This window comes from Pseudochaenichthys georgianus, chromosome 9 (genome assembly GCF_902827115.2).
Source record: "Pseudochaenichthys georgianus chromosome 9, fPseGeo1.2, whole genome shotgun sequence".
Taxonomy (NCBI): Eukaryota; Metazoa; Chordata; class Actinopteri; order Perciformes; family Channichthyidae; genus Pseudochaenichthys; species Pseudochaenichthys georgianus.
In genome coordinates this window covers 19674060-19698271 of record NC_047511.1, presented here as the reverse complement: position 1 = coordinate 19698271, position 24212 = coordinate 19674060, and the positions used below count along the sequence as shown (strand labels likewise).

Below are 24212 nucleotides of genomic sequence, written 5' to 3'. Positions count from 1 at the left end.
AGCGGAGCGTCGTGTGTGCAGCCTCGCAGTTGTCGTTGATTTTGGAATATTTCCTGGACATTTGTACTTCTACAAGTAGTAGGCTACGTAGTTAAATGGTTTGTTTGTTTAAATCGTGTTTATTGTTGTTATTTCCTATTTTGTTGTGTTGTAGACTACAGACACAGTTAATAATAATTGTAATATTCTAGTTATAAACGACATGAATCAAAGATGTGTTGCTGTATTTTACGGGTAAAAAAATATGCATTCATCATCATAATTATTCTATATATATATCATCATCATCTTTATTTAAAGAGACTCTTGGTCCATTATTACAAAACATACAACACTCAAATACAAACTAAAAAAAGGCAGCCATACCAATGTTTCCACAGAGGTGACTGGTATCGTACAGCACTGAGACACGGATTTGAAAGCAGCATAATGACAGAGTTATGAGAAACATTCAATCGACAGATGAATTTGTACATCAGACCTCTCAAAAGAGCATGGAACGTGTTGACTCGTGCATTACAGAACATTTCACTTGCACTGCACCACCTTGGTTTTCTAAGCAGTATACGCAAACAGTCATTATATGCAACCTGGAGCTTCCGGAGGCTCGCCTTCTTATACTTGACCCACAAGGGGGCAGTATAGAGAGGAGTGCAATAAGCTCTAAAGAGGTTCACCTTAACCTTATCTGAACACCAAGAGAATTTTCTAGCCAACATGTTGGCTTGTATATATAAGACACGCCGCTGTCTATACATGTCATCATCATCAGCCATTTCATCTGTGATGATGTGTCCCAGATACTTCGTGTTACAGCAAACAGACAGCACCTGTCCTGACAGATAGAATGTTGGAAAACAAAGGTTCTTATCCCCTTTTGCTCTACAGATCATAACAGCGCTCTTCTTAGCATTGTATTTAACGTCAAATTTGACTCCGTAATCAGAACAAACATTTAGCAACTGTTGAAAACCAGCACTGCTAGGAGAAACAATTGCCAGATCATCGGCATACATAAGATGGTTTACAATCACGTTACCAATCACACGCCCTGTTTTACAGACACTTAAATCATCTGATAGATCATTCATATAGATATTAAAAAGGCTCGGTGAGAGGAGCCCCCCCTGGCGGACTCCATTACCAACACCAAATGGCGCCGAGACTGCATTCCCCCATTTGATCCGCATGCTCTGGTTGGCATACCAATAAGCCAGGATCCTAATTATACTGTTAGGCACACCTCTTTGTCTCAATTTTAAAAACAGTTTATGATGGTTAACTCGGTCAAAAGCCTTAGAGGCATCAATGAAACCAATCAGAACAGTGGAATTCTGTCTTCTATATGTTTCTACCATTTCCTTCAAAGCATAGATGCATAGCTCAGTACCATGCTTAGCCTTGAAGCCAAACTGGTTATCTGAGGTACATAAATAAGAACATAGTCTATCCAACAAAATTCTTTCCAGGACTTTGGATAACACACTGGCCAGAGCAATTGGTCTATAGTTATCCAAGCTCCCTACCTTGCCCGCTTTGTCCTTAATGACCGGGACCAAAGTAACAGTCAACATGGAGTCTGGCAACATACCATGAGTCATGAGGCCAGTAAAACAAATGGCAAGAAGAACTGCAACCTTCGGGCTTGCCAGTTTAAGGTGCTCTGCAGTGATTCGGTCAGAGCCGCATGCTTTGTTATCAGCTAGCTGTGCAATTGCTCGATAAACCTCTTTAGCTGTGATTCCCACTGCGTCACTTTTCACAACACTACCAACTTTGTAGGGGTCACTTTTAACACAATTAAGTATAGTAGAGTAATGTTGCCTCCACAACTCAGCTATGTTATGGGCTCCAGATACTCCCTCTATGGTACACGGTAATGACGTACTGGCCCTGTTCAGAGCTCTCACCTCCTTCCAGAAGCCAGTCACATCATTATGAAGGAGCTTTTCAGCCATAGAGTCCGCTCTCAATGTTTTTGTATGTTTGTTGACATAACGAACTGCATATTTATATCTAGCATGTGTACGCTTTTTGAGATCCAGGACAGGCCCCTCTCTGGGCCTTCCTGCCTGGACCCAGGCCCCAAAAGCATTCTTGGCTTCAGCGTATTGATCAGCCACATGTTTATTCCACCCTGGCTTGACGTTGTGTCTCTTCCTAGAGTAGGTACAGCACAGTCTACTGGCCTCCCATACAGCTCCCACAGTACAATCATACATGTTACAGAGGTCTTCACGGTGAGAGCTTTCATTACAACCCACATCAACACACAGAGTTGCCACTTTGGGTAGATATACATCACTCAATAGGACATCAGTTCTCCCATAGTACAATAGCCTATCCTCATTTGTGAGCTTGGACCAGTCCACTTTAGTGGTACAGGCATTTGTAACCTCCTGAGACATCTCAGGGAGACTATCACAATCTAGTGACATTATAAAAGGAATGTGATCTGACATTGATGCCTCATACCCAATCTCAATTGATCTTACAATGTCATGGGCATTAGCAGTGCTTATGCAATGGTCAAGCCATGAAGTTGTATGCCAGGCCTCGCTTATATATGAATAGCTATCTGTAGGCAGAAGTATTTGGCTTGATAATATAAGATTGTTATCATCACAAAACTGTAGCATATGCTTAGCAAACAAGGACCTTTTGTCTGATATGTCAGCATTCATATCACCCACTACATAAACACTGGAGGAATGATTATCAACAATAAAAGACTGTATAAAAGCAAGTCTGTTCAGGTATTCATCTTCATTATGCTGTGACTCATATGGTGTATATACATTGAGAATGCTAAACTCCTTGTTATTCATTTTGATCTGTACAGCAATACACCAGTCAACTTCAAGCCTGATGACATTAATGACAGCGTCCAGCTTTTTGTGCCACAGGATAGCCACGCCCCCTGCTATCCTTCCTCTCACTATTCCCAGAGATAGGTCCGTAGTGGACTCACCAGCCCCGTGAAAATTGTCATTAAGAGAGTTCAACTTTCTCAAGTCCTGCTTTGGTAAGAAAGTTTCTTGCAAGCATAAAATGTCACATTTTTGTAGCAAGTTGTCCACCACTACACGTCGGATCCTATCAGCAGCGCTGTTGCCCAGGCGCAGCCCGCGACAGTTAAATGATCCATAACGTTTAGCTAAGCAGCTCAGCCGTAGCCCCATTCAGTACCCTCGCACCAGCAAAAGGTCTAGCTCTGCTAGCCCCTATCACCTCCGCTTTACGTGGTTCATAGTATCGCCTCACAACTGAGCCTTCAGGCCAGAGTTCTGGGTTAAACATCTCCGCAACTTCATTGCACTCAGCACACACTTTAAACGAGCTATATCTGCTGCTCGCAGTGTCAATACGGTGACAGTTAACATCACGGCCGAGTTGTTCAGTTAGATATTCGGACAGTGTCTCAGCGTCAAGGTCTGGCGAGAATTTGGTAGCAAAAACACTCACCAACTTCGTACGGATCACTTTTATATTCCCTTGTGCAGCAGTGCCAACAATAGGCTTAGGCATCCTCCGTTCAGGTTTCCCAACAAGCTGTTTAGATAAGGCAGACTGGCCCTCGGCCCTATTCCTCCGACCTCGGCCCTGTTTCACAACTTGACTCCATACCTGCGAATTTACCGCAGTTCCTCCAGGGCTCACACAGGCACTCACGGTCCCTAACGCAGCAACCGGGTCAACACAGTTGGGATGTACATCAGTAGAAGAGCCGGGGGGGCTCGCATCCTTCACCGACACCGCACCATCCTGGCCATCGCCCTGAGCGCTCCCACAGGTAGTTTCAGCGTCACTTGGTACAGCCAGTCCTCCACCATGACTCGGCTCCAACTGGCGTTCTACGGCAGCAACTCTGCTGTCCATGGTCGCAGCCACAGCACGCAGGTTCTGACCGATATCTGCCTGAACTTCCACTACATGTCTTAATGCGCAAACCTCGCTGTGCAGTCGCTCCATCTTGCTCAGCAGGTTGGACACATCCAGGTTGTTAAACGTAACAGGCGGCAGCTCATCCAGGTAGTGGGAGACAAAACGGGGGATGTTTTCACCGCATTCATTTAGCACTTTTAGACAGCTTTTGATATTGTTTGCATCCTTCTGGTTGCCTTTAAAGGCCACACACCGCTGCTTGGTTTCAGGACAGAGTTCAAACAACGTCTTTTTAGAAGTCTCGATCCATTCGGATTCAAAGGTGTTAGAGGCTACAAGGACTATCTCGTCCTGGGTCATAGTTTTAATTTTAACCGCCAGGAAGTTGAGTAACTCATCCTCTACAATAACTAGGCCGTCAACAGTCTTGTATATTGTAGGTTTTAATCGAGGCCGGTGGTTTGAATCAGGAGCTACCGAGCCACGACACACACCATCAGCCATCTTGGTGCAGCCGGTACAGTGCCTGTAAACCGGAGGAGAACGCTGGCATGTATTCTCCTACTCGAAAGACGGTGATGGGGGGGAGGAGAAGGAGCCGGTTTTGGGTGCACCCCCTCAACCAGCAAAGCAGACAACAAGGTGATTTTCATCACTTCCTGCCTGCGCCGCGCCGTGTCAAAAATAGGATTCATCCTATATTTTAGAAATTCCTTGCGGCGAGGAGCTTCTGGGACGCTTCGAGCGCAGCGCAGCGGGTCTGGTGGAATAGCACCCATTGACTAGAGTGGCCGCGATCGCTAAAAAATCCGCAGACGCTCCTGGTGGGATTAGGGGGTCGTCATTTTACCAGGATGAGCTTCCTGGTTACGGCAGGAGTCAACAAGAATTTCCTTCGGGATTAATACAATTCTATCTAATCTAATCTAGCAACCAATACATTATTTATTAGTCATATCCATATGAAGCGACTGTTGCCTTTGTTCAGTCAGTGGCTGTGTTATGGTTTTATCTTGTTAGATTATAAGGTTTTATAGCTTGAGTTTGTATGATATGTGTTTTGTTTGTTAGTCTATTAATGAACTGACTCGTGCACCGTGCTAAAGTGTTAGCCAAGTTTAATCAAGAGGTCTTGTTCGGGTCCCTTACGTATATGTGGATTTAAACATAGGTCACAACTATGTGGCGACACCTTGTGGTAGGAGTGTGTATCTATCTAATCAACACATCTCCCTTTCTTTGAGGTAATATAAACAAATAGTGCAACATCAATTTTAACCAAACATTTTGATTTCTCTACCATGCCATAAGAAATAAACATCTGGTCGAAATGTACTCAGAATGCTAACTAGCACAAACTTGGAAATTGTCATTTACACCATTTTAACATCCGTTAAATCAGTCTCTCAACTACAGATTCAGTCTATCTGGTTTTCTGATTTCCCTTGTAGATCTTCTGACCACATGTTCACTTGGAGTGTTAGTATCACAGTCTGACTGTGGTGAAGGTGTGAACTCAGACTCAATGATGGATTCACTGAGCTGTTGACCAGCCTCTTTTGTTTTCATAAGACTGCGACAATTGCGTCTGAAGATTTGTCCTTCCTCTGTCCTCAGTGAAAGATCGCGGTGCTACTTCCGGAAGAACAGTGGCTTTTGTTCTCCATCCATCAGGACCCTCAATCCTGACTGTGTCATTACTTGATAGCAATGGAAGCTGCTTAGCTGTTTTGTCATACCATGTTTTCTGCTTCATTTTTTGTTGTTGTAGTTGGTGTTGCAGCTTTGGGTGTCTCTTTTGCTTTGAATAGCTTGGCAGTGTAGTGCGCAACTTACGATTCGTCAGAAGTTCAGCAGGTGACAGTCCACAATCCAGAGGTGAGGCTCTGTAGCTGAGTAAAGCGAGGTATGGGTCTGAGCCACTCATCAGCTTTCTTTAGAAGTTGCTTGAGAATGTGAACTCCCTTTTCAGCTTTCCCATTTGACTGTGGATAATGAGGACTTGAGGTCACATGCTTAAAGTCATACTGTTCTGCAAATTCTTGCCACTCTCTGCTGTTGAAACACGGTCCGTTGTCACTCACTACTGTGTTAGGTATGCCATGTCTTGCAAAAATAGATTTTGAATGTGTTATGAGTATGACACATGTTGATGATGAGTTTGATAGTAGTGCCATTTCAGGAAAGTTTGAGTAATAGTCAATGACCACTAAATAGTCTTTACCTTTGAGATGAAACAAATCCATTCCAACTTTATCCCATGGTGCTGTTGGCACATCAGTCACTATCATGGGCTCTTTAGTCTGTTTGTTTCTGTGTGTCTGGCATGTGTCACACGTAGTGCTGTGTACCGGTACGCCGAACCGGTACTGGACTTGTAAAAAGTTTCGGTTCAAGTCCGGTTAAAACCGGAACGTCAGGAACCGGTACTTGGACTCGCAAAAAAACTAGCACTTACGTATATTCTGCAGGGTTCGTACGGGTGCTTGAAATCCTTGAAAATGCTTGAAATTTGACGTGGTGTTTTCAAGGTTGGGAAAGTGCTTGAATTTTGGGAATGGTGCTTGAAATTGAGATAAAGTGCTTGAAAATGTAAATGCTTTACTTTTACAAAAAATTGCTGTCTGACTGAATAGTTCGCTTTTTAGATTAAAAGAAAAGAATTGCTTCGCTTCTCCATAAAACATCTCCGCTGCGGCCTTCCCGCGCTATGCGCGCGACCTGCAAGTGTTTGTGTTACGTGTGACCTGGGCATTCTGATGAGAGATAGATGACTGTGTGCCAGGAGGTTGCCGTTTCAACGAGCGTTGGCTAGCAGAAGACAAATACAAGCCATGGCTAAGACTAGGGTCAAGCCCACGAGTAGCCTCCTGCAAAGTTTGCAACAAATAACGATGCGAGAGTCTGCGCTGACGAGCCACATGAAAGGTACGCCGTAGTAGAGCATTTTAGATTAGGCTAACGTTGCATGTTACGTTTGTTTAAGCTAACGTTAGCGAGCTGAATAGCAAACTCGATTGAGGGATAATAATAATTGCAGGGGACAAACATTTCAGAGGAGCGTACCTATGTTATGTGCGTTACAGTCGCCATCCTGTGGTGTTCAGAGGATGAAGCACTCACGGAATTTCGTGTTATAGTCATGAAATATAATCTATTGATTCGACACAGAGCGATTTTGAAAGCAATGTATTTCTACTGGTGGTATGTTTCGTGCCTAAACCAAATGTGACTTGCTCTATCGAAATCAGTCGCATTGACCCGAAGACACATTTTCGTTTGTATTACTGGTCTCGGGGAAGCTCGCGAGTGTGTTTGTGTATTTTTGCTTTTGTGTACCGGGGAAACACTCACAAGAAACACCGGCTGTTGTTATGCTTGCTGTGACGTTACATTAGTCCGTTCTCCGCTTGTAATTATGCCGAAGCTTCAAAGTTGTATTTAAAAGTAAAAGTAGAAGTACTCAGGTCTTGTACTTGAGTAAAAGTAGAAGTACTCAGATCTTGTACTTGTGTAAAAGTAGAAGTACTCAGATCTTGTACTTGAGTAAAAGTAGAAGTACTCAAATCTTGTACTTGTGTAAAAGTAGAAGTACTCAGATCTTGTTCTTGAGTAAAAGTAGAAGTACTCAGATCTTGTACTTGAGTAAAAGTAGAAGTACTCAGATCTTGTACTTAGTAGAAGTACCAGAGTGTAGGAATACTCTGTTACAGTAAAAGTCCTGCATTCAAAATGTTCCTCAAGTGAAAATAGAAAAGTATTCTCATCTAAATATAGTGAAAGTAGCGACACTAAAAGTAGTCGTTGTGCAGATTGGTCCATTTCAGAATAATATATATATATGTTTTATAATGATTGATCATGAAAGTGTTCTCAAAGCTGGTGAAGGTGCAGCTAGTTTGAATGACTTTGTATACTGCAGGGTAGCTTGTGGATTTACTCCAGGTGGAACTAAAGTCTGATTTAACACTTGATTAGATTTCACATCATTCATCCACATCTGTGAAGTAACTAAAGGTGTTAAATACATGTAGTGCAGTAGAAGTACACCATGTACCTCTGAACTGTAGTGGAGTAGAAGTACACCATGTACCTCTGAACTGTTGTGCAGTAGAAGTACATCATTGTACCTCTGAACTGTAGAGGAGTAGAAGTACACCATGTACCTCTGAACTGTAGAGAAGTAGAAGTACACCATGTACCTCTGACTTATGTTCACTGCCAACCTAAAAGTACCTCAACAATTAATCAATAATGTATTGAAAAGTTATTTGGCTGATTGTTTTATATCGGCTCAGCCAGGTTATATGGGATGCCCAGTCTACGTACAGATCACTAATTTTGAAATATTAAACTTAGTTTTCTTTTCTTTAATTTTTCATCCTCGTGTAGAATGCTATCACGAAACACACATGTGGTTGTTTATAGCATAAAGAACATCTGATGTAATGTGAGGTAGGGAAATAATCATTTGAGTATGTGTATATAAATATGTAATTTACAACAGCTGTAAGATGCTTGAAAAGCTGGAAAATGCACCTTGAAAATGCTTGAAAAGTGCTTGAATTTGACTTTGGAAAAGGTGTAAGAACCCTGATTCTGGTGTCTGTGGTTATTTAAACATTCCCTGATAAACGTTATTCAGCGTCAATAAATGAGTGCTAATCCCAGTGTGCTCAGTGTACAACATCACATGTCATTTCACCTTCGACTCACGGTTTGAAAACGTAGCATTTCGCCACATGCTAATGATAACCGGAAGTGAATAATTTTCAGAATAAAAGTAGTAAGTAAATAGTGTGAACTTCCGGTTTTTTCAGAATAAAACTGATTTAAATTAAAGTGTATTTAATTCAAAATTACGCCATATCAACATTGATTTTAATTTCTAACAGTATGTACATCACTATGTATGTAGTATGTACTGTATAATGTACACATGTAGAGTTGTAGAAAAGACATGGTGTACAGCTACTACAGTGTAGCCTATACTGTATAGTAGGTGTGTAACAGTGTAATATGCGTATAGTCTACTATTTGAGTTGATTATGAGTTAATTTTCAATTGATAATTAGCTCACAATAATTTCACTTTAGTTACTCACACAACTTGACACAAGCCATGGGTTCAGGTCCGGACTTATAAGTCCGGACCTGAACCTGAACCTCTGGACTTGAGTCCGGACCTGAACCTGAATGTGAGTCCAGGTACGCAGCACTAGTCACACGTACCAATCAGTCTCTCGATGTCTTTATTTACTCCAGGCCAGAAAACACTGTCTCTCTCCCGTCTTTTGCATTTTTCTATACCCAGGTGACCTTCATGTATTTGTTTTAGTACTTCCTGTCTCAATGCGCGTGGAATGACAATCCTGTGTTGTTTCAGTAATAGTCCATCCACGAAACTCAGTTCACCTCTGATGTGGTAGAAGAGCGGACAGGAACCTACAGGCCATCCATTTTGCATATTTGCAATGACACACTGCAGCTCTGTGTCTTTTGCTGTTTCTTCAGCTATCTGTCTGGACTTTGTGTCTGATACAGGAAGCGCAGCAGACACCATGTTCACATGACTTTTCACATCCTCTTCAGTTGTACTACACATGATCCACTGTTGGTGCTCGTGAGAGAGCGTCAGCAAGTATCAGGTGCTTTCCAGGTGTGTAGATCAGCTCAAAGTCATATCTGTGCATCTTCATCATGAGACGCTGTATCCTTGGTGTCATTTCACTTAAATTATTTTTAATGATGGATACAAGTGGACGATGATCTGTCTCTACTGTGAATGAAGGTAGGCCATAAACGTAGCTGTGGAACTTCTCCAAGCCATAAACCAGTCCCAGACATTCTTTTTCTATTTGAGCATATCTGCACTCAGACTGTGTCATTGACCTGGATGCATAGGCCACTGGTTTCCAATGCTCGCCTTCAACTTGTAGTAGCACTGCGCCTATTCCATCCTTTGAAGCATCTGTTGAAACTCTAATCTTCTTTGTTGGGTCAAAGAATGTCAATACAGGTGCAGTTGTGAGTGTCTGTCTGAGTGTTTTCCACTCTTGCTCATGTTTGACTGTCCATTTAAACTCATTTTCTTTGTGCAGGAGCTCACGGATGCAAGATGTCTTTGCAGATAGGTTTGGAATAAATGTACCTATGAAGTTGACCATCCCCATAATGCGAAGTACACCTGTCTTGTCTGTGGGCCTTGGCATATCCTGTATGGCTCTGATCTTTTCTTGGTCAGCTTGTACACCTTGTGCAGAGAGCTTGTCTCTGAGAAAGACAACTTCTTGAACTCCAAACTTTGCATTTGAGTCCATACTTGTGTATGCGCTCCAGCACCTTTTTCAGCCTCTCATTGTGTTCTTGTAGTGTAGAGCCCCACACAATGATGTCATCAACATATGCTCTAACACCGTCCAGCCCCTCAATGATGTGCTCCATCGCTCTGTGAAATATTTCGGATGCTGAGATGATCCCAAAGGGCAGTCTGAGGAAGCAATATCTGCCGAATGGTGTATTAAAGGTGCAATATTTGGTGCTGCTTTCATCCAGTTTCAGCTGCCAAAAGCCTTGAGACGCATCAAGCTTTGTGAAGAAGCTGGCACCTGCCATTTCACTTGTGATTTCCTCACGCTTGGGTATCTGATAATGTTCACGCTTGATGTTTTCATTAAGATCTTTTGGGTCCATACACACTCTTAAATCACCACTTTTCTTCTTTACACAGACCATCGAGTTAACCCAGTCTGTTGGCTCCTCAACTTTTTTTATCACTCCGAGCATTGTCATTCTGTCGAGCTCTTTCTTTAAGCGATCTCTGAGTGGCGCTGGAACTCTTCTTGCAGCATGCACAACTGGCTGTGCATTTTCTTTGAGCTGGATTTTGTATGTGAAGGGCAACACACCAAAACCTTTAAACACATCTGCATAACTCTGTACTATACAATTAATTGAGTCATTTGGTGTACTCACAGTTGTGTTGATGCAATACACTCTCTTGACAAGTTCCAAATCTTCACATGCTTTATCACTCAGCAGTGAATCAAGTCCATCAGCGACAATAGAGAAAAGTAGGTGGTGCACTTTACCTTTTGAGGTTACCTTTAATATGCACACACCCAAACTGTTGATTTTCTTTCCATTATAATCTTTTAGTGCCTGTGTTCTTTTTTTAATTTGTGGCTTATCTTTCATTGCCTTGATATCAGACAGGCTCATCAGGTTTGCTTTTGCACCAGTATCCAGTTTCATAGTTATTATTGTCCCGTTAATCATAAGTGGAGCTATCCATTTGTCTTCTATGATTGCATTAACCTCTTTTTGCTCAGTTTCACAGTTCACCATGCCAACAAAACATGTCTCACTTAAATCATCGTCTTCCACTATGTTTACAGACTTTCCTTTCTTCCTCTCATTTCCTTTTGAGAAGCACTGCTTAGCAAAATGGTTCTGGCCCTGGCAATTGGAGCATTGCTTACCAAATGCCGGACACTATCATGGTTTGTGCTTCGAGCCGCAGCGCTTACAGCTGAATGTCCCCTCTTCTGACCGCTGTGTAGGCCGCGTCTGTGCGTGCCATTTGCCTTGGTTGGAGACCGCACAAACTGCTGCGCCATCACTCACGTTAGCCGTGCCCGCCATCTCAATAGAGTCTGGCTGCAGACCGCAGCAAGGAGGCGTTTCCTATAGGGGACGACGGGAGCCGGCTCTCGCCCGCGAACGAGCCGTTTTTTGTTTTGTTTTTGCGGAGGGATCTAGATCAGCATGAAGGCACATTATGCAATGTGCAATGTGGACATTATCCCGCTTATTACACATGGCCACATTCTCAACAAAGTAACGACATGACTCCCAATAATAATTGAAATGCTTTTATGGATTTAGAAAAAGATTTTATTGATTTAAAAAATAGTTTTATGTATTGATTTAAATTGACATGCATCCGCTAAGAAAAGTAGTCCGTTGTTACTGTTTGAACTAACGTAACAACGGCAGGAACTGCTTCTATAGTGTTTTTGAGGAGCTTTTTGATTACAGATTTGAAAACATCGTTGCTTGCTTTAAAAGTAGCACAATTCATTATGTCAAACCTTGAAAGATATCCCTGCTCTAATGCCAAAAGTAACTGGCAACTGAATATATGTCGCCGTAGCTATGATGTCTATGTCTGGACCGCTGCGTAAAAAGGAGGGTTTCTGCGCCATTACTTCTCTTCTTACTTCTATAAGAATAAAACACGGAGGACGGAGATCTCTTTTTGTCCCCCTCTTCTCCCCGCTGCAGCCTAGCAGTTGATCTCAAAGCACGCTCCCCTCTCCTGCAGGGAGAAAAACTATATTTATATACTTTATATAGGTTGATACAGTAGCCCCTTTTTTTAAAAATTGTTTTTATAGGTGTTGCCATTTGTTTTGTGTAGCGTGGTTCTACAAGCAAGTCAATGCATTAATTGGGTGGTATCAGAGAGTTACACGGGTCTGTAAATGCAATGAAAACAATTGGCCACAGCAAATAATTTATATTAAACATGTAATTTTTACTTTTGAATACTTTAGTACAAAGGATGTCTTGAATAATTTAAGTGATATGTGTACACATATACATCATTAGTCAAAACAGGGCTACATTTGATTTAATTAAAAGGTATAATATGTGGTAAACTGAAGAGCCCTTTGGGAGCCGAAAGAGCCGGCTCTTCTTGGTGAGCCAAATGATCCGGCTCAGCAAGAAGAGCCGGAATTCCCATCACTAGAACAATGACTTATTCTGCGAGGATTTATAAAAGCAGCTGGAATCCCTTAAAGGAATGGTCCACTCATTAGATAATTAATCAAAACTTCAGTATTTAGTGAAACGTTATGTTTAAACCATACCCTGAAGAAATCAGCGATATTCCCCGGTAAATAATGATTTTATAGCTCTTTTTTTATCAAGACCTGTATATTCCGTCTGGCCGCCGCCATGTTTGCCATTTTCAGTAGTCACGTGATGGTCGTGACGTCATCCATGCGTTCACTTTGTCAACACACGGAGTATTTCAGTTCGAACTCGTCAGCAGAGGAACAAGTTTTGACCAATGTGAAGAGATTGGATGGGGGAATTCAGCCATACATATCAGTATGACAATACGACACCCTCTGTCCGTAGACCCTCACAACGTACAAGGAAAAACTTCCGAAGAAAACCCCCAGTTTAAAGGGAACATGGGAGAAACCTCAGGGAGAGCAACAGAGGAGGGATCCCTCTCCCAGGACGGACAGACGTGCAATAGATGCCGTGTGTAAATTGAAAAGATAATACATTTGCAACATAGGTAGTCCAAATGTTTGGAAATGCATGTGTGTATAATGGGAAGATTATATAAGATACTATATGTATGCATGTAGTACCACCCTTGCTAGCGATTCCCTCTCTAGTTTAGCATACTCAGCTTCGTTGTCCCTGGCCATAGAATCACGATTTTATGGAGCCGGAAAAACTGGGGGGAAATACACACTAGCCGGTACTACGCTATATGGAAAGGCCACCAAAAACTGTCCTGGCCTGGACGTTAAAACGGGGCTAGCCGCTGCAATGGAAATGCGCTATAACATACCTTATTCTTACTCCGAGCACTACTTCTGCTCCTCCGTCGCTTCACACTTGCAGAGGGCGATTTCTCTACTGGCCGAACTGGTGTCCTGGTCGGTGATGACACCAGAAAGACCGATGGTACTGCATCTCCATTGAGTAATGGTTGTTCTTTAAATCCCATGTTATGTTTGATCATACTCTCAGAGTAGTCGTCCGGAAATGTGAAATGTTCGCTGCATACATGAGCCTGTAAATCTCTCGGTTCGGGCCGGCCACATTTCGCTAGCCACTGCCTCCGAATGTACCTCTTATGCTTACCTTTTGGCAACAGATGGAACCGAGCATTCCGTGGATTGTTCCTATCCGAATTATGGCAATATTTCGCGATACAGTGAGGCATATTTGAATAGAGAAACTACAGTAAATAACATGGAGATCAACGTGTCTTCGAAAACCAAACGCATGGATTACGTCACGTCCGGGAAATGGCGGCGCCCACAGTGTTGATGTTATTTCGGTATATAATCAGTTTAAAATCACTGATAATGTCATCGGATTAAAAAAAAAAAAAGAGAGACTGGCAGAGACTGGTCTGTTTTATCGGATGATAATTTTTAAAAAATGAGTGTCATGAGCATACCATTCCTTTAAGTTGCTATAGAGAACCGCAGTGACGCGTCCTAAAACCCGGATGTAAACTTCTTCCGGTTCCTTCGTCAAAAACGCAATGCAATTTCTCCATAGGATTTTGGAAAATAGCTCGAAATAAGGTCTGTGGTTGACACACATTTAAGAGAAGGATCACGTTTTGTTCAGCCGGATAATCTCCACATGTCTCTCCTACTTTTATAATTTTTGAATCATAAATCTAGGCGCCAAAAGCGAAATGCTAACGTTATGCTATAAACGAACTACAAGCCAGTACAGCAGCGTCGCACGACTTCAACGTCACGCCAACTTAAGATCGTTTCAACTGACTTGCACTGAAACTGCACTTTGAACACTTTAAATATATTAACATTTTAAACTGTATACCCCGTTTATCTAGGCCCTTTTTGTTTTATGTATAGGCTACATGTCACACTGTGGGAAACGATATTTCTGGATGTATAACACATGTAGAATTTGTTTACAATAAAGCTGACTTTGACTTCCGCGTGCTTGCATATTTTAACAAAGCTTTTCATTTTAGCCACACTGAATTTAACTAGATGTCATGGCTGTGTCAATTACCAGTCTGATATCGTTTTACAAAGATGACAAGAAGAATGGAGATAGAGGAGAGAACCACTACAAGTCAGGACACGGGCAGCCTAGATGAAGGTGTGCTTACCGGTGTTGTCAGGGCTAGCATGAGGGACAAGGTTTATAGAGTGTCGGTGAGTAGTTATAGCAAGAGTACCGTTAACCTAGAGTTAATTTATTCACATTAATTCCCATCAACAAATCCATTTTATGTGTCACATGAAATCTTTATTAGGCAAGGCAAGTTTATTTATATAGCACTTTTCAACACATGGCAATTCAAAGTGCTTTACAAAAAATGAAAGACATTAAGAAATGGCATTTAAAATCAGTCATTAAAAAGCAAAGCTAATAAAATAAACATTAAAAGAAAAAATACATGGATAAAAGTTACAGTGCAGTTTAAGATGTGAATAGTTCAATTAAAAGCAGCGGCAAAAAGAAAAGTCTTCTTGCTGGATTTAAAAGTAGTCAGCGTTGCAGCGGACCTGCAGGTTTCTGGGAGTTTGTTCCAGATGTTTGGAGCATAATAACTGAATGCTGCTTTACCATGTTTAGTTCTGACTCTGGGGACAGAAAGCTGACCAGTCCCTGAAGACCTGAGAGATCGGGATGGTTAATCATTTAGCAGGAGGTCAGAAATGTATTTTGGGCCTAAACCATTCAGTGCTTTATAAACCAGCAGCAGTATTTTGAAATCTATTCTTTGACACACAGGAAGCCAGTGTAAAGACTTCAGAACAGGAGTGATGTGATCCACTTTCTTAGTGTTAGTGAGGACTGCAGCTTCCTAATAGATGTTTTAGTGAGACCTGTGAAGACACCATTGCAGTAGTCCAGTCTACTGAAGATAACGGGACAAGTTTTTCCAAATCCTGCTGTGACATTAGTCTTTTAATCCTAGATATGTTCTTTAGGTGATAGTAGGCTGATTTAGTAACTGTTTTAATGTGACTGTTGAAACTCAGGTCAGAGTCCATGACTACACCTAGATTTCTGGCTTTATCTGTTGGTTTGAACATTGCAGACTGAGGCTCAGCGCTAACTTTTATACGTTCCACCTTGGCTCCAAAAACCATTACCTCAGTTTTATCTTTGTTTAATTGGAGAAAGTTCTGACACATCCAGTCATTGATTTGTTCAATGCACTTACTCAGTGTTTGAAATGGAGCATAGTCTCCTGGTGAAATGGTTAGGTAAATGTGTGTCATCTGCATAGCTATGCTAACTTATTTTGTTGTTCTTCATTATCTGAGCCAATGGTAGCATGTAGACGTTAAAGAGAAGAGGCCCCAAGATTACACATTTTACACACCAGAAAACACAGAAATATCCATGAAATAAACATACAGTAGGCTATAATTGGGAAGGCATTATAAATGTAAATATATTTTAAATAATAAAACAATCCCACCACCACAGGTATCTACAGGAGAAGAGGGAATTCTCTCCACAAAATGTGAATGCCCATGTGGAGAATGGAAATGCAGTCATGCGGCTGCATTAGCCATCTTTGCCATCCACAGTTTCCGCTGCACTGACACCCCCTGTCAGTGGAAGAAGCCAAAGGCAGCTAAACGTACGCATTCAGTGGAGGAGCTATTTCCTCCAACCAATAACTCATTCAACCCGCTGACAAGAGAGCCCACCTCCGAAGATCGTGACTGGCTGAGGGACAGACTCGGGGGCAGGTTCTCAGGAATGTCTTGGCTTCTCTCCCCCGAGCCAGAAGAGGAACACTACAGCTTGGAAACACTTACTGTTCCTAAAATTCTCAAATCTGTTGGGCATCAGGGACCTGAGGCAATTGTGGCAAGCATGGCATTGTCTGAGGAGCAACAGAGGGCAATTCAGGTGGCTACACTGGTCAGCGAACCAACCCAAACTGGCATTTGTTCAGGAAAGGAAGGTTGACTGCCAGCAACGTTGGAGCTGTCCTGAGGTCAAAGCGTGTGACTGCTTCCCTTATTGCCAGGGTAACAACAGGCCCTTGGTGGTGTTTTGTCTATACAGTGGGGGACTATGAATGAATGTGAGGGCGTCAGGGCATTCACCACTGCAACCCAGATGCAGGTCCATGAGTCAGGTTTGTGGCTCTCCCAATCAGGAGTGTTGGGGGCATCTCCAGATGGTCTGGAAGGGTCTCCCGCTGTGCTGGAGGTAAAGTGTCCCTACGGAGCCAGGGAAATGACAATTAGTGAAGCATTGCAAGTCAAGGGCTTCTGTGTCAGTAAGGAAGAGAAACATTCAGCCTGCGTGAGGAGCATCCTTACTGGCACCAAGTGCAAGGTCAGCTTCACCTCACTGCAAGAAAGAAGAAGAAATTGTGAATCGTTTTTAATTTACATTTACTCGCCTTTGCAATGTTGTGGTTGTTAGAGTGTTACCCCCTAAACGCACCAGGAGCGTCTGCGCCGCGTTACGTTGCGGCTGCGCCACGCTGCGACCTCCTCCTGCGACCTAACACACCAGGCGCGTTTCAAAACGTTGCGGAAGCGGAGCGTCGTGTGTGCAGCCTCGCAGTTCTTAATTAACTTTAAAACATTAATATGTAGTTGTTACCTTCCACTCCACAAACTGCAGCGACTAAAAACCAGGCCTTGTCCTTTCTGATGTTGTCCTTGTAAAAAGCATTGGTTACATCGTATACAATGGTGTGTTTCTCCACTTCCATTATGAACTCCTCGTCGTCCATTGTGCGTATCGTAGTGGAGGTGTTGTGATGAAGGAGGGGGGTCTGCTAAATTAGTATATACGCGGGATGGGCCTGGCCCGGATGCTCACCTTTCCACTTCCTGCGAGGGGGGGGCTGCCTGCCCGACCTTACGGCTGCGCCGCGGCAAAAATAGGATTCATCCTAATTTTAGAGAAGCGCTGCGCCGAGCCGCTTCTGGGACGCGTCTGAGACGGGACGCGTCTGAGACGTAACGCGGCGCGTGTGGTGGAATAGCACCCATTGAATAGAGTGGCCGCGATCCTTACGACCGCCGCGGCGCAGCCGTAACGCGGCGCAGCGCAGACGCTCCTGGTGCGTTTAGGGGGTTAGGCTTCCTGTCAGCTCGTCTGTTGGGAAGATATAAAATATTAGTTTCATGGAAGTCACATCGTCACAAATAAGAGCATTAAGACATACAGTACATAGGCTAAAACATAACATCTAAAGATATAACCTTGCACTTTGTCTCGTGAACATTTTCACTATTTTGACATTTTTATAGATCAAAATTGAACTAAAGAAATAAAGGTAGATTAATCCATATTGAAAATAGGTGTCAGCTGCTACACTAATTATAATAGTTATATTTCTTAATTAATTAAGATATTACTGTATTGATCCCAATTGGGGAAATGTTTGTGTTGCAGCAGCATAACAAGAAAAACAAAATATAAGTTATTATATATACAAAAGTATGTTAGGGATGGAATATTAAATTGAATATAAATGTAAAATGTACATGTGATGTTACGTCCAAGAGAAGCTATGGAGCAGAGTTCTCTGCCAGCCAGAGGTGATTTGTTATTAGTTCAATATGTCAAACTGATTTCCCTGACTACAATCTTTAGTTACATGGTGAAACGTTATGCTGCTTGTACTAATTAGACTTATCATATAAGCCACACAGGTTTTAATAGGATGTATTCATTATCTTTACTTATTTTGCGGTCTTTTCAGCAGTGCCATCTCTAAAACGGCGATACACTACCCATCATTTACATTTCACCGTGACATGGACAACAATGTAACGTCAGCTTACCTCATGGCACGAATCCAGACTCTCCTTTGGAAAACATTGGCCGGGAAACGATAGAACGAGCACGTTTCATGCGAAGACCTGTGGCTGCAACCCGGAGCAAAGCAACAAACCATTGCGTAGCTAACTAGTAGCGCTAGCTTTAGCTAACGTTAGCCAATGAAACGAACTGCCGAGTAAAATTGGAAAACACTGGCAATTAATTGTTCTATAATTTATAAAACTACGGTGTTAAAAATGACCATTTCAAAAATAGAGATTCTAATGGTAAGATATAGATATACAGATACTAAAGAGACTACAGATAGGCTACTAAAGATAGGCAGGTACTTGCTTTCAAGCAGAACACAGGGGAAAACAAACTTAGCGGGAGTGTTTACGTGTGTAGGCGTAATGACGTACAACGGACTCGACCATTTCTGTAGTCCTATTCAGCCACTCGGTAACAACCATCGTTTTTCAGACACGTAAACTCTTCACAAATCACCAGTGGGGTCACTGCTGATGTATCTACTGTCGTAGAACAAAACGTGATTTATCTCTTAAATTTGTGTCAACCACAGACCTTATTTCGAGCTATTTTCCAAAACCCTATGGAGAAAATACATTGCTTTTTTGACGAAGGAACCGGAAGTGCTAAAAATGCTAACTTACTTCCGGGTTTTAGGACGCGTCACTGCGGTTCTCTATTGGATTAAAAAAAGTTAGGAAACGCCCCTATAGGAAACGCCTCCTTGCTGCGGTGGGCATCAAATGTATGGAGCACTTTATCCAGTTTGTCTTTATCAGCCTGCTCTTCATACACAAAAGTATATCGCCTTTGGGCCTGCTATAGTTAGCAGTAGCGCTACCTTCCTAGCATCCGGCTTAGTTTCCAGTCCCATGGCCGTGATGTAAAGCTGGAACTGCTGCTTGAAGGTCCGCCAGTTGCTGTCGACATTTCCCGAAAGTTTTAGCGTCTCCGGTGGCTTTAATGAATCCATGTCGCTTGTCACAACTCCTCACTTACATGTGTTTTTATTTTACTTCATAATTTACTCCTGGTACCATGTTTTGTTTGTTAGTCTATTAACTAACTGACTCGTGCTCCGTGCTTAAGTGTTAGCCAAGTTTAATCAAGAGGTCTTGTTCGGGTCCCTTACCGTATGTGGATTTAAACATAGGTCACAACTATGTGGCGACACCTTGTGGTAGGAGTGTGTATCTATCTAATCAACACAATATGGGAGCTCCTGTGTTGAGCCTCTTCTATCCACCGTTTTCCTCTACTTACCGAGTGCATTTAGGTCCTTTGAACGTGTGCCATGATTGAAGGGTTGCAGTTACATCTATCGGTTGTCTAAAATATCTCCGAAAAAGTTTTTTTACTCGAAGCGATTAATCACATATGAAATTATTTTGCAATTATTGTATTACTTGAAAACAAATAACTTCCCCTTTAAACATAGTTTATAGTAGGCTTTAAGTGGCTGAATTGAAAGCTTCTCTCTCTCTCTCCACCCCTGTGATTTTCTATGTCTGTCCAGTGAAAAGATGTGTAGTGTCCTTGGGCACCGTTTCCTGTATTGATCATGGAGTAAATCACAGCGAGACAGCAGTTATGATCTCAGCCCTGCTTGTTAAGAATGAAATAGTGTCACGGCCCTGGTTGATATTCATAACCCCTCTCTCTCTCTCCCCCCCGCTCTTTTCACATTCTCATTTTCTCTCTCCTCATTTTCTCTACATGACTTTTCCTCCATATCTACCTCTTCTTCTTCCAACCTCTATCTTCCACTGTTCTCTCAGTGAGGTTTCCTACTGTGTGATATACTGTAAGACACACAATACATATAACAAGTCACATTTCTTTATTTTACTTTAGATATGATATAACCTGACTTAAAATACCACAATAGAATACGTCCTGGTATTTCTGACTTTCCTTTAACAAGGATGTACTTTATTTCTGTACATGCTGAATAATCTGCATTTTGTTCATGTCACATATGATGTTGGGTCTGAGAAACAACCTTACATATCTAGTTTAATGGAATTGAACCCATTCCGTGCTGTTCTCTCTGCCCCTTAGGCTACCTGCCCAATGGTATCCATGCAGTGGAGGGCATGTTAGCAGCAGCCAGCATTGGAGCCATCTGGAGCTCCACGTCTGTGGACTTTGGAGTCAACGTAAGGACTGTCATTCTGTTTGTGGCTTTTCTTTTTATTATTTACATGTATTTGAGTTTTTTAATCCATTGTATTATCAACTCTTTATTTGTGGTCTATATGTTATAAGAGAAACTGTTTCTATAAACATGTGGAATCAGCTGGTTTAGGCATGGCATGTGGACTCTGAAGCACATCTTGAGCACTACAGACAACAGTCTTTATCTCTTAATCCTAACAACACTCATAGCTCCAGCTACAGTACTGAGCCATACTGGGTCAATGGTCTTTTATCAATCCACCCACATATGCAAACTAACATAAAGCATCAGTTTGTGTGTGATCCCAGAGAAACACTTTCATCTTTTGCTCCTTTGTCTCCCTCATCTATGCTTATTGTTTCTTGTGTGCTATTGCCTCGTCTGGCAGATCAGAGAACTACACTTACAATAAAAACATGTCTTCATCCTTTTTCTACTGTACATACTGCCCCTAGGTTCAATTCTCACAAAACACAACATCCCCTTCCATTGTTACGCTGATGATGTACAGATCTGCCTCTCAATTCTAATGTCAACTCATTACAGCCGTTGATGGACTGCTTGACCGAGATCAAATCCTGGCTGAGCCAAAATGTCCTCAACTTCAACGAGAGCAAGACCGAGGTCATTTTTTTTGGACCCCAACCTCCAGCCTCTCCGGTTGATATTCTGGGCTCCCTCAATAAAAACATCCTCCCCTCTGTCATGAACCTTGGAGTGACCTTCAATAGCACTTTTACATTTGATAAGCAGTTCAGCACCGTAGTCAAGACCTGCTTTTTTAAAATACGACTATTGGCTAAGACCAAGTCGTATTTATCTTTTAAAAATGTAGAAAGGGTTATTAACGCCTGCAGCTAGTCCAGAACGCAGCTGCACGTCTTCTGACTGGCTACAAAAAATTCTGGCCTCATTACACTGGCTTCCAGTTCGGTTCCGTATTGATTTTAAACTCCTTTTATTTGTTTTTAAAGCACTAAATGGGCTGGCTCCGGCTTATATAGCCAAACTCCTCCATCGCCACACCCCAGCCAGAGCATTTAGGTCTGCTGACCTGATCAGCTGCTGCTGGTAGTGCCCAAGACCAGGCTCAAAACCCGAGGTCACCGAGCCTTCGCAGCAGCTGACCCTAGGCTCTGGAACACTCTGCCCCTCCATGTGAGGTCGGGCCAGACCCTAGGGGTTTTTAAATCAACACTAAAGACTCACTCCCTGGCCTTCTAGTCAGAGCGGAACACGACTCCTGACATTTCCCTGTGTGTGATTTTTATATTTGCTGTTGTAATTTATTGTCTTCTGTTTGTGATTGTAGTAATGTGTTATTTATTATTTGCATGTACAGCACTTTGGCTCGACCAAAAATCGTTTTTATAATGTGCTATATAAATAAAACCTGATTTGATTTGATTCACCTTTAGTTAGAAGTTATTCACTGCATGTTACGCTCAATGTTGCTAGTCATGTGAGGATGAACAATATAGAGATATTTTAGGGCCAATTATACTTTACATTCCTCATGCATTTTGTCTTGAGCTTATGTCCACCATCTGAATCACGTTGTTCTCTTCCATTGCTCCCTTCATTCTCTGCTTGAATATGCTTCTGTTTTGTAACAAACAATGTTGTCTTGTCTTATGTTAAAAGCAAGATCAAGTATTTCCTTTTAAGTCTTACATGAACTGCCCTTATTCCTGTGTTCTTACTCAGTGTTCTGATTTTTAAGATTTAACTCTCTCTCTCTCCTTTTTTGTGTCAGGGTGTCCTTGACAGGTTTTCTCAAATCCAGCCCAAGCTGATCTTCTCTGTTGCCGCTGTGGTTTACAACGGAAAAACACACGACCACATGGAGAAGCTGACCAGTGTTGTCAAAGGTTAGCACCAACACTATGTGACCGACCATACATTTGTACATTTTATATCTAATTTTTAACACTTATAATAGTAGAGGAACTTCATTTTACTCTACTGGTCTTATGTTTTTTTGACCAAAGTATCTTGAATATATCTAAAAATCTGAATCTCTCTGTAGGTCTGCCTGACCTGAAGAAAGTGGTGGTGGTTCCCTACGCTCGCTCCAAACATGAGATCGACCTCTCCAAGATCCCCAACAGGTGTGTGTCTTTCAATACAGCTTCGCTCAAGTAATAAAACTGAGAAGCTAAAACTGTTTTTTTTATTATTATGACGAGAGCAGAGATATACTTTCTTTCATATATCATATTGATCGTTTTCTTTCATTTCCTCCCCGACTCTTTTTTAATATTTTTTATCTTCACAGTGTATTTATAGATGATTTCTTGGCTTCTGGGCGCGGTGGTGAGGCCGAGCACTTTCCTCAGCTGGAGTTTGAGCAGCTTCCGTTCAATCATCCCTTGTTCATCATGTACTCGTCTGGCACCACAGGAGCTCCTAAATGTATGGTGCACTCTGCTGGGGTAAGGAAAACAGTGGCTTCCTTTTAATCATTAATATGGTTCACTTACCCTCCTTTTGGGTCTCGTGCAATAAGCAATATACAAACACCTCTCAGTATCAACAATTCATTCTTTTTTGTTGGTGCCAATGCCAGGAAACTTATTTTCTTTATTTTAAAATGTAAAGAAACGCATAACTATATATCACATTGAGATTTTAAGAATATAAAATCTCTATGAGGATGATATTGGGTGGATTCAGTTTCTGAATGGCGTACATTCGGCTCTTTAATGCTTATTGATTTTCCTATTAAGTCACTATTGGATCTCCCAAAAATACATCTTTATTTTCTCTTGAAGTGCACCTATCGTGCTATTTCTAGGCAATAGCATAGGTCTCAGATATATACAAATATATAAAAAACATGTCTATGAAGTGTTTTGCTCAAAATACCAAACAGATCACCCATTCTAGCCATGCCTCATATCCCTCTATTTCACTTCCTGTTTCAAAAGTGCTGATTTGGGGTAGCCTATAAAGCTTTAAAAAAATTAAAAATTGATAAAAAAAAAGGAGGAGGCTGAGCTCATGCTACCGGCAGATACTGCGGTGATGAAACACCATATCATGGATTATCAAGGATTGTTTCTGAAACAGTATGGAGCTCAAAGGCTTTCTCTCTTGCCTCACCTTGTGGTATACAAGGTGAGTTCCTTTATGTCCTGCTTCTTCACACACATGCTCTGTGCAGTACAGGTTAGCTCTGATGCACCGACCATATTACGTCCAAAACAGTCGGGCATTGTTTCTGATAGCAACGTTTCTGATAGGGCCATGGGTGTAAAGCCAGCATACATTTCCGATATGACGTCATATCGGACGCAAATCTGGATCAGCTCCGTTGTAGCCCCGTTTTTAGAGATTTGGGTACGGAGGAAAAGAGAGAGGGTTTTATTTTCTGACGCTGCGTGAGTTCCCTGACACACCGGGGACACATACTTATGTATAAAAGACATCAAAAAGTGCATTTTGCATGATAGGTCTCATTCATAATTCATCTTACATCGATCTCACTACTGCTGAAGTTCTTCTTCTTCTTCCAGCCTTTCTTCTCACTAATTCTTGTGTGTTTTTACATGACACACCACCTG

At 42.0% G+C, this 24212-nt stretch overlaps 1 protein-coding gene across 2 annotated transcripts in view; it reads left to right on the top strand.

Annotated features, from left to right (window-relative positions):
* aacs (acetoacetyl-CoA synthetase) overlaps positions 1 to 24212 on the top strand; it is a 74721-nt gene that overhangs the window by 18283 nt on the left and 32226 nt on the right. For both annotated transcript variants that reach the window (XM_034091598.2, XM_034091597.2), the window contains exons 5-8: positions 20529 to 20626; positions 22403 to 22517; positions 22676 to 22757; positions 22925 to 23081. In XM_034091598.2, coding sequence (XP_033947489.1) covers positions 20529 to 20626; positions 22403 to 22517; positions 22676 to 22757; positions 22925 to 23081 — 452 coding nt within the window. The remainder of the gene's footprint in view (positions 1 to 20528; positions 20627 to 22402; positions 22518 to 22675; positions 22758 to 22924; positions 23082 to 24212) is intronic.